This window comes from Drosophila hydei, unplaced genomic scaffold (genome assembly GCF_003285905.1).
Source record: "Drosophila hydei strain 15085-1641.00,03,60 unplaced genomic scaffold, DhydRS2 tig00000349-arrow-arrow-pilon, whole genome shotgun sequence".
NCBI classification, from domain to species: Eukaryota; Metazoa; Arthropoda; class Insecta; order Diptera; family Drosophilidae; genus Drosophila; species Drosophila hydei.
In genome coordinates this window covers 1027183-1038487 of record NW_022045714.1, presented here as the reverse complement: position 1 = coordinate 1038487, position 11305 = coordinate 1027183, and the positions used below count along the sequence as shown (strand labels likewise).

The 11305-nt window shown below is 46.3% G+C and overlaps 2 protein-coding genes across 2 annotated transcripts; one reads left to right on the top strand and one right to left on the bottom strand.

The window, feature by feature from the left end:
• Positions 1-2607: 2607 nt before the first annotated feature.
• LOC111601627 lies at positions 2608-3609 on the top strand. Its single transcript, XM_023318296.2, has 2 exons — positions 2608-2694; positions 2756-3609. The coding sequence occupies exons 1-2, from the start codon at positions 2634-2636 to the stop codon at positions 3496-3498; spliced, it is 804 nt and encodes a 267-aa protein (XP_023174064.2). The 5' UTR covers positions 2608-2633; the 3' UTR covers positions 3499-3609.
• Positions 3610-6686: 3077 nt separating this feature from the next.
• LOC111601615 (uncharacterized transmembrane protein DDB_G0289901) lies at positions 6687-10951 on the bottom strand. The gene is made up of 2 exons (XM_023318281.2): positions 10597-10951; positions 6687-8574 (listed from the first exon to the last, which is right to left on the bottom strand). Exons 1-2 carry the CDS (start codon positions 10658-10660, stop codon positions 6815-6817), a joined length of 1824 nt encoding a protein of 607 aa, XP_023174049.2. The 5' UTR covers positions 10661-10951; the 3' UTR covers positions 6687-6814.
• Between the last annotated feature and the right edge of the window lie 354 nt (positions 10952-11305).

The window sequence follows — 11305 nt, the reverse complement described above, 5'->3', positions numbered from 1 at the left end:
CAGCTCGCCATTGTGATCAATCAGATATATACTTGATAGGGTCTGCCACGCCTCCTTGTAATTGTTATATAAAGAGTGTTTCTTCTTCTGGACAGCATTGCTTTATTTGACAACCCATTTAGCAGCTAATAATTGCTTTTTATTGAATTCACTTTGACATTTCAGACCAAAGATCAAAGTTGACTGTTTGGTGCCCTTTGTGGACTGTCGAGGACATATATCTTCAAGAACGATGATGGCCATGATTGTGATGATTCTGAAAATTGGCTTTTCAGAGTACGCCCAGAACCCATCAGCTATGTCATAAAATGCATAATACACAAAAAATCACATTATTAATATAATAAAGAAATTGCTGTTTTTTAATATAATTCTAACTTTTATAAATCTAAAAAACAGCCTTAACTAACCTTGACCCTAAACAAAACCAATATACCCTGAGCTTTTATTTTGAATTAATTTTTGGGTTAGACAAGAAACTGCATTTGTCTGGGACTAACAATTTATTATGTTACTGTAAATCTTTTACACAAAAGTAAATCAATGGCAACTCGAACTGTTTCCAAGCAGGGGCTGAGGTAGAGTCGAGCTAAGCAACAAATTTCACATTTCTCATAGCAAATTTCTGGGAGCACAAAATTAGCTCGTATTAAGTAAGATAAAATATATATATATATATATAGAAAGGTATAGATACATTTTCATTGCTGTACTGGACCAATCTTATGTTTGGCTCAAGAAGTTCGCTTGTCGCGTGTGCCCCTGTCCCTTGTCGCTAAGGAATATCCTGCCCAACTCCTATGAACTCTTACCTGCTCAACCTGAACATGAACATGAGTAAAAGGAAATTTCTAGCTTAAACAATTTCTATATTGATTCAATTGTTGTTTACTTGAGCCTAAATTGATCTGCGCGTGCTTTGGAATAATCTTTGTGTAAGTTTGCAAGGCTTCATTGCTTTCAGCTGACAGACACTCGGAGTGACCCAAATTAGCTCGGCTCTGCGTGATCAACAAATGTATATATCCAACAGATTTTGCCACGCCCCTAGCTGTCCATCTGGCATAGGTACAGTGCATACAAATTCTTATCCATTTTGAGCAATTAGAATTTGCCTTAAGGTCTATGCATAAGCAGATGTTCAAGCACTTGAAGAACTGAAGCATCTCATGCCTTAGTTGCAGCGAGCCTTGGCTTAAGGGTTAACATGTGTGCTCAACAGAGCCTTAAGGGTTAACATAACTGTCTCTGTGCAAGTGGTCTATAAGGCTATGAGCCAGGACACGATGTGAACGCATTTTAGAGCTCGCCACACATCAGTCAAAAGAGCCAACTGCGAGGCTCCATCAATTGTTGAGCACATAACTTTCTAAAAATGTCAACAATAGACTTTATTAATAAAACCTTTGACGTTTGGATTTGTGTTGCTGTTTTTCGCATATTTAAGACTTGGCAGCAAAATATCTGTGTGAGATTTCTGGAGCATAAAATTCCTTTGTGCTTTCAATTGAAATTGATTTCAATATGAAATTTGCCTTTGAATACAAATTTATGATTTGTTTTCGTATTTATTGTTAATTGGGAATTTGTAATAAGTTTTAGTGCAAATCAAATATATTTTCATTTTGCTAGAAGCCATTAAACGCCCTCTCGCTCTCTCCCTCTTCCTTTCTCTACTCATAGCTGAACGCTGTCTGCTGATAGTCCAATTAATAATAAACTGGGCTGTAAACAAATCGAGAAATTTATTCGCAACGGGGAACTCCGGCGGCTAGAAACTCGCATCGAAATGCTCTTATATCAAAACTGTGCCATATGCATATATATATATATATATATATCTATATATGTGTAAATATTATGGCTGGAAAGAGAAGAGATAAGCTGGGAGTGAACTGTGACACGAGTGAGTCCATTTGGGGTCGAGCTCGGAATGGCCTTACATTGATAAATGCGTGGTCGAGACTTCTGGCCAAGAACTTGGCTTGGCTTCTTCAAGATCTCACTTTTGACCCAAAAAACAAAGAAAAAGAACATGGCTGGTTGGCCAGTTGGCTAGCTGGTTGGTAACTTTCCGATTTCGACAACGACGACGACCTAAAATGCAAATTTCCGCCTCTGATTTGCCGAATGCGACTCAGCTCGAGTTGCCTCTGATTTGGTGGGCTGTCCTAGGCGGCGCTGGCGCGGCGGGCGGGGCACTGCAGCTGGCGGTCAATGACACGCGTAGGCCAGACCTAGCGCCGGACTGCATGCACAGGCCAGAGAGTCCATAGTCCAGCCGGCGTCCAGTCCAGTCCAGTTCAGTTCCGTCCAGAAAAAGCAGCCAAGTCAGCGAGCGCTCAGGCGAATGCATAAATTAACGCGAGGCATTTGCATAGCTTATTAAAATTTGGCATTCGCCATTCGGCCGCAGCCAAATGGCCATTCATTCTTCTTTCTGGCCATTTTCATTAATTTTTCGCCTAATTTCTTTTATGTGTGTGTGATTTTATGATGTCCGAGTGAAAGAACCGTAGCCCCGAGCGGCTACCCCGATATAAAATGTCTTTGCCTAGGCAACAGTCAAACCATTTAATAGACGCTCTCGCCCAGAGACAGATCAGAGTTGGCATCGACTACTACCATTTGACATGGCAATCAAACTTATTACCCTCTTGGCTGTTGGCCTGGCCCTGTTCGCCGTCATCGATGGTGAGTAGCTGGCCCCCAGCTCCTCCTTGGCTCCCACACTAAAGACTGCATTTATTTTTAGCTCGTCACGTGGCTGGACATCGCCATCATCAGCAGCGCGGCCTGATTGCCAAGCCGCATAGCGCGCAGACTCGCGTCTTTCCGGGCGCCGTCGCCATCAAGAAGCTGGTGCTGCTCAAGTTCAAGAAGATCGTCCCCATCTCCTTGATCCTGCTGAAGTCGAGCAATGACAACGAAGCCGAGCTGGTGCCCGTCTACCCAACCGATCAGATTCCCGAGAACGTTCAGTTCATTCCCACGCCCAATGGCATCTCCGGCCACAAGGATGTCCAGGCCATTGCCATACCCAGCGAACTGCACGAGCAGCTCCAGATCAACGGTCTCTCCAACGTGGAGAACATCGAGGCTCTGCTCCAGGGTAGCTCCATCATTGGCGACAACATCCAGTCCGAGGACGGTGCTAGCCCAGTGGGCAACACCATCGCCGTCGCCCAGCCCGAGGATGTGCCACTGCAGCAGGACGACAACGACGACACCCAGGTGCTAGAGGGCGCCATTGTGCCAGCTGCTGCAGATACCAGCGCCTCGGCTCCAGGTCCCAGCACACGCCGTCTCTCCAGCAACGAGCTGCTGCGCTCCGGCGTACGCAACTCCGCCCAGCTGCAGAAGACTAGCGTCGAAGAGATTCCCCTGCTGCTCTACTCGGCCACAGATGGCAGTGCACCCGGCCAGGAGGTCTTCGGCGAGCGTCGCTTTGTCGCCGCCGCCCCGGCACGTCGCCGCCATCAGCAGTTCTACAACTAAGACGTTCGACGACGTTCGATGGCCCCTCGATGGCACCTATTTATTACCGCAGCTACCCCGACCCTAGCCTAGCCTAGCCAAACCTATCCACTATCTGTAACTTTTCTTCTACCCGGCTGTCACTGCACGGCATGCGGCTTTTTTTTTTTTTTTGCTTGTGCTATTTGCTTAGACTGAACTGAATATAAATTAACATTATGAGAAATGACAAAGGCGCGCGATGTGTTGGGCTCTCTGCTTCCGGAGCACTATGTGGAGGGGGAGCGGGAGCGGGAGCGGGAGGGGAGGACAGGCTTGTTTTTCCTGCGCTTATCACAATCTGAAGGCGACGACGACGACGACGGTGGCGCAGTGCCTGCAGTTATCAGCTTTGTTGTGCCGTTGACGTGACGTGTCCTGTGCCTGTGCCTGTGCCTGAGCCCATGTCCTGTGTTGTGTGGCTGGCAGCGCCAGACAGGCGGAGACCTGTGCCAGTGCCTGTGCCTGTGACCAGAGCCTGTTATAAATTTCTCGTGTCCTCACGTGCACAAAGCCGACAAACAAAAACACAAACAAAAGCCAAAGTCAACGGCACAAAAAGGCACAACAAAGGACCGAAAACATATCGCAAAAATGGACAACAACAAAAGACAGGCCTTAGATAGCGAAGCTACCAGGCAAGCAAGCCGAACACCAAATACACTTCACGTATTCCATGGATAGAAATAAAAGCTAAAATCTAATGCTTTTTAGTGGTTTTTTGGCTACACTTTCTATCAGTTTTATCTAAGCGAAAACGCATTTCAAACTGAAGTCTACTGTCTGCCATGAGACATCTTGAGCTACTCAGCCCAGCTGCCCTAACTTCTCCTCATAAGGGGGAGCAGGGTTGCCCACTCCACTTGACTCCGAAAATGTAGTTATTTTCAGCTTTTCTTTTCCATTTAAGCAACAAAATGTGTTTACTTTATTTACATAAACCTTAAAAATAAGTAAAAAAAAAGACATGTGTAAGCGAGTAGAGGCGAAACATCTAAATCAAATTTAGCAACTCCGTGCTGCTCGCCTTTCCTCGGATAGTGTATAGGCAGGCGAGCTGCTAAGGGGGCAAAGGCTCATCAGCTGACTTTCGGGGCAAAAGTAACTTTGTGTTGCACGTACGTAGCAGTTGTAGTTGCAGTTGCAGTTCCAGTTTCGGTTGCAGCGGCAGGAACAGGCCCATATGTCTGCCCTGGCGACTGACAGCCTGAAAACCAAAAGCTGACACAAAGCACTTTTCAAGATTGTAAAGCAAGCTAAACGGAACAAAGGCAACGCGTACAAAGCGAGAGAGATACGGAGGCAGGGCCACAGAGAGAGAGAGAGAGAGAGAGGGAGGGAGGGCGAGTGAGTCAGGAACAATAAGATGCTGAACTATGATCTATGGGGCTCATTAGACTAGGCTCTTAAAGGCTACAGCTTCAACAACAAGTCAACGGCCATAGAAAGGGGGCGGCACGTATATGGTCACTCGCTTGTTGTCATTGTTGTTATTGTTGAAGCGGCCGCAGGGCGGCGGTCCGTAGTAGGTGAACGTGCAGACGGTGCAACAGTTAATGGGCGTGGCAATGACCATAATTGGCGTATTGCGACCGGGCAGCGGATAGGGCATTGGATAGCGAGGCGGGACTGGCATTGGCATCGACGGCGGCGGCGGCAGCGGACGGGGCAGCGGACGGGGCAGCGGCTGTGGCAGCACCGGCCCTGGCATCGGTGGTAGCTGCGGTGGTGGTCCAGGCACTGTGCAGCACGGCACAGGCGGCGGCGGTGGTGGCGGCGGTCCGATTACGTATGTCTCGCAGCAGCGATTATCCTGGTAGGCCTCCAAGGTGCAGGGCGAGACGCAGCTGCCGAACAGGCTGCTGAACCAGTCCGAGATGACGCTGAAAGTCCGACCCTGCCGCACGCTGGTGTCGTAGGCACCGAAGGCATCGATCGAGGTGTTAACCACCGGCTGCAAGTCCTCCAAGCGCGACGACCGATTGATGTACAGATACTCGACGTTGTCCTCGACTGCGCTGCTATTCCTGGGCCTGGGGCGCCAGCGTTGCAGCTGCACCTTCTGCTGAGCGCGATAGCGCACTGCTGGTGGAATGAAAGAAGCGATCGAGACGGCTTTAATGCTGCTGCCTCAAAGTATGCTACGATTACCCAAATGTGCGCAACCCCAAAGAAGAACAGTGAGTGTGCGCCGTACTGAAACAGCAGCTGCAAATGAACTACTCAAAGAGGCTAGGACTCTTGCTAGTTTGTGCATACGGACGGGTTAGGCTATAAACAATAAGCTATTTATACTGATTCTAAAGAGAGTCTTATTGATATCATTTGAGAGATGGCATTACCCTTCTCCTGACGAGTAAGCAGTAAAGGACAAACGGTAGTCGATGAAGGAGAACTAGTACTTTTTATGAAAGTGAGTCAAGGGATTGCCCAAGGTAATCATGAGTCGATGTAGGTAGAGTACTAGAGCTATTTCAATTAAGTATCAAGAGACAATAACAATTAAAAACTATAAGTCAAAGTGGTTTACTAGGGAGTGCATGACTAAGAGATACCCTGATAACCGTTTAAGTCAATCTGCTTATTGCGCACTTTACGCAGCAGCTTATCTATCGACTGTTCCAATGGAAATTAATTATGAGTTCTAAATGCCAATTGTGGGACGAATGATAATATAATATAATAATGTAATGTGGAAGTCTCTACTTTGACGGGTAGAAAGAGAAAGAGATAGAAAGAGAGGCGGACGAATAGACAGGCGGAAAGATGGATGGACATGAGAAAGGACGGATGGACAGACATATGGACGACGGATCGATAGACGGATCGACAGACGGATCGACAAACGGATGGACAAGCGGATGGACAGGCGGAGGGATATGCGAAAGAACGGATGGACAGACATATCGATAGACGAATCGATAGGCGGACAGAAGGATCGATAGGCAGGTTGACATAGCTAGATCTTTTCAGGGATCTATCATTTACCAGGGCAAAGAGAAATGAGCGAGTCTACAATATAGCAAAGAACTATCAAGTGAACCAACTACTCCAACTCAGACGTGTTTTTGTGCAAGTGAATTCCAAGAGTTTCGCCCACTCTCGCACTTCGAGGTGCATATTTGGTGCATTGACACATTTAAAATTAACAAATGCATTTTATTCGAGTGCTTAAAGTGATTCGTTGGCTAATTAAAAAAAACACGAGTTATTAGAGTGACCATACTATATAGAGAAGGTGGTGTTGGTGCTGTTGGTGGTGTTGTTGGTGGTGCTGTTCATATTGACTGTGACGCTACTAACGGCCGAATCCAAAGAAGGGGCTATTGAAGCCGCCGAAGACATTGCTGTTGGCATTGGCATTGCCGCCGGCGCCGCCACGTCTATTGCCGTCAAATCCGCCGTTGGCATTGGCGTCCGCTCCAGCTCCATTGCCATTGCCGCCGGCGCTGGCATTGGCGCTCGCATTGGCCGACTGTCCGTTCTGGCTGCTGGCGCTGGCGCTGCTCGACGCTGAGTTCGTCACGGAGCCGTTCGGATTGCGCTGCGAGCTGACGTTCGCATTGGTGTTGGCAGCGGCGTTGCCCCGATTGTTGTTGCCCTGGAAGATCGACTGGCTGTTGGCGTCGGATGTGACCGTCTCCTGGTTGCCGTTGCGCACTACCTGTGTGTTCGTGTTGGCCGTGTTACTGGAGCTGCCATGCTTATTGTTGTTGGTGGCCGTGGAGCCACTGTTGGAGCCGATCGTTTCGCTGTTGCCATTCTGCGTATGCTGGGTGTTCGCATTCGAGCTGGACGCCTGCTGCTCGCCGGGCTTGAAGTTGAGCGCCTGGCTCTGTGCGCCGTTCGAGCTCTGGCCGTTGCCCGACTGTTGGTTGGTGTTCGCTGAGCTCACTTGGCCGCTGCTGCCGTCTGCAGCCAAATTGGATCCGATGCTGCTGCTGCCCCCATTCTGTGAACCGTCCGCATTCTGATTGGCAAAGTTGTTGCTGGCCGCCTGCTGATTGAAGCCCGGACCGCCCGTGGCACCTGCATTGCCCGACGAGTGTGTCTGGCCGCGCTTATGGCCGCCCTCATTGTTGAAACTTGGCTCTCTGAAGCCGCCACCGAAGTTGTCCTGTCCGCCGAAGAAAAATCCGCTGAACGGACGTCCGAACTGGCGACGAGGACGTTCCGCGTCGTCATAGTTGCCGAAGCCGCTGTAGCCGCCATAGCCAAAGTTGTTGTAGCCCTGCTGGGGATAGCCGAAAGGCGAGTACTGGGCATGACGCTTGGGCCGCAACTGGCGGCGATTGTACACTGGCTGCGGGCGGTAGGCTAATTGCGGGGTGCGGCGCTGGCGGAAGCCACCGCCATAGTTGAAGCCACGTGAGGCAGCATTCTCGCCGAAGCCGCCCGCATTGGCGGACGTCTGGCCGAAACGCGAGCGTCCGAAGGCATTCGAGTTGCTGTACGTCTCCTTGACGTTGACGCCGCCATATTGCTGATTATTGGTGAGGCTGTTGCTGTTGGCGCGGACGCGTGAGCCGCGACCCTGAGCGTTCACTTGCGCCTGGCTGAGCGTGTTGCTGTTTTGCACATTGTTGTCCAGATCGAAACTGAGCAGACCCAAGCCCAAGCGCACATCTCCATCGGCGCCACGCTGCAGTCCGAAGCCCTGGCGGAGATTGTCCGGCGACAGAGAGGCGCCCAGACCCAAATTGCCAATGCGGAACTGATTGGCCACGCCGCCGCTGACAGCGCCGTTCGCATTGGTGCGCGTGCGCGTGAACGTGTTGCCCAACTCCAGGCCACCCAGATCCAAATCACGCGTGAGCGCCTGACTGTTGGAGACGACACGCTGTCCATTCTGTCGCGTTACCGCGCGCGAGTTGGATAAACCCTGCGTGTATTCGACATCGTTGCCAAAGTCCACCTGGCGCTCGTAGGCGTTGGTATTCGCTCTGGATGTGGAGCCCTGACGTCCGCGTCCACCTCCTCCGAAGAAGCCAGGCTGTCCGCCAAATGCCGGCTGCCCGCCAAATACCGGCTGCCCGAACGGTACGAACTGCGCCTCAACTAAAGAGAGAGGGATAGAGAGAGCGAGAGAGAGGGCGAAAGTTGAGTTTAAGTTATAGCAGAAGGTAAATGCAAAAGTTTTTGCCCATCTGGCGAAACTTTGTTATTTGTTGTGCGATATTTAAGATAAACATATCACAAGATTCATGCATTTATAATCCCCCCAACACACACACACGCGTAGACGGCGACAACAACAACAATAGCAACTGGCTTGAAAAGAACTCCTCAAACTTGTTCCACACGCCCTCGCCCTCGCCCTCATCTGTGTTTTTTTCCATATTTTTTTTTTTTGTTTTTGCTGTTTCTAATTTGAATATCATTTAATGTGCGCGACATTTTTCCCATTATTATTATTATTTTTAAATTCGGCTCTTTGTTGTTGCTTCTTCCTCTTTGAGCTGCTCCCAACATTTTGGCAAAGTTTTTTATGCTAACTATTCGACGTGAGAGTCAAAGAAATATGTATAATTTGTTGTCACGGAAAATATAATCCTGAAACACGCAATTATCATACATTTCTTATAAAATAGAGATAGCTGAAAATAATCTATAAATACTCTTAAAAATTTTAAGTCAGTTATAATATGGAAGATACAAAATTGTTCTAAAGGCAAACTACCAAGAAAATTAAAAAAAAAAAACCAAAAAGGAATTCACAAAGAAAAAATAAATAAATAAAAAAATAATAAGTTAAATAATTTTTGAATTGAATTGATATAGAAAACAGAACAATTTAATAGAATTGTCTTAATAATTTTTGAAAATTTGTTTCTATAAATGAATTTATGTTAAGGATATGAAAAAAATTATGCAACTAATATTTTAAAGTTTTTTATATGAATTTATATGTAGTCAAAAATAAAGCATACAAAATAAAAAATATTTTAAAATTTTTTCAAATTTTTAAATAATTTTCTATGGAGTGCTTATACTCTTTTTTTACTCGTTTTTTTAAATCATTAAAATCATTGTTTAAATTTAAAAAAAAAGTTATTGAAATCTTTCAATTTTTTCTTATAAATTTGATAAAAAAAATGTATTTGCCTTGATTTTCACACAAAAACAGAACCCGAAAAAAAGTTGAATCCTGCACGAAAAATGGACTTAACTGTGATTTCAGATATATATATTTATATATATATATAAATATAAATATATATAAATATTGTAAATATTATTTTCAATGACAATTTCCGTAGTTTTTGATTTTCACAGGTCAGGATCAACTGTTCATTATAGTCGAATTATTGAATAATATTTTCCAACTTTCAGCTTAATTTGATCTGAAATATTTTCGCAATTCACTCAAATTATTTAACACAAAGCGAACAAATTTTATGCATTTTTATACATAAAGCGTTCACTTGTAAAACAAAAAAAAAATCAAATAAAATAAAATAAAATATTATTGAAGTGCAATTTCAATTGAAACACTTTAACTTTGGCACTTGTTGCACTTGTAGCTTGGCGAATAAAATTAAAAAAAAAAATTTAAAAAAAAGGACAAAACGTTGATTATATAAAGCATTATATATATTATGTATATAATGTTATTGGATATTCTGAAATGTCTGTTGATGTTAACACACAATTTGGAAGCGCGATTAAGTAAATGTAGCTGCACTTGCATATGACAGAGAGAGCAATAGACAGAGAGAGAGAGAGCGAGTGGGGGAGGGGTACAGCGAGTGGGCGCTGGTTCGCCCTTTTTCTGACTGCGCTTTTGCTGCTGCTGCTGTCCTTTTGCCGCCTGTCAATATGCCGAACACGTTGCCGCAAAATCCTGCGATAATTTCGCAATTATTGCTGTAATATCAAAGCCTAAAAGTGCGCTGTGTGCGTGCGTGTGAGAGTGTATTGGTGTCATTATCCTGTCTGCCCGCTGTTCGTTTCGCTATTGTTGTTATTGTTATGGCTGTTGCTGCTGGTGCTGCTATTGCTGCTGCTGCTGCTGCTTTTGCTGTTGCTGTTGCTGTTGCTATTGTTGTTAGTGCTGCGCCGAGGCACAAAAATATTTACCTTGCGGTTGACAAACTGCCAGCCAACACACAATTAATCCAGCAAATGCGAGCCTCATCCTCATCCTAGCTGCGCGTATCTATGGCTCTGTGTATCTCTGTATCTGATATCCGCTGCCAGACTCTCTGCAGCTGTGCTACCTAATTTACCGTTGCGAAAACAGCGCACGCAATGAGCGCGTTTTTGGCCGCTGGCGACTTTTATCGTGCGCGGTTATTGTCGTCTTTTTGACGTTTTTTGTTTGCCCTGCTGCTCGCTGCTGCTGCTGCTGCTGCTGTTTTTTTTTTGTCTATTTCTTTTTTGCTGCTGCTGCGCGTGTGTTTTGCGTTAAGCGTTCGCTAGCGTTCTAAGCCTCTCGCTGGTGTTGTAATCAGGCTTTAAACCAAACAATAATTAACGCGTTTTATTGATTAGCTGCCGACCGAGGCGTTGCGACGTCGACGTCGCCGTCGCCGTCGCCGTCGCCGTCAGCAGCGAGCTTATGTTCATTGTTATACTACATATATACACCATTTTTTTGTATCTTGGAAAGAAATTGAATTTCGTACAGGTTTTGTTTCGTTCTTTTTTTGGGAGGGGGCTAGACTAACCTGGCGTGTGATTCTGCCAAGCTCGCAATTCTCGTCTAACTCGTTTCCTAATGCTTCAGCGACAGCAGCAGCAGTAGCAGCAGCAGCAACAACAGCGACACATCTCCAACGTTTGCTTT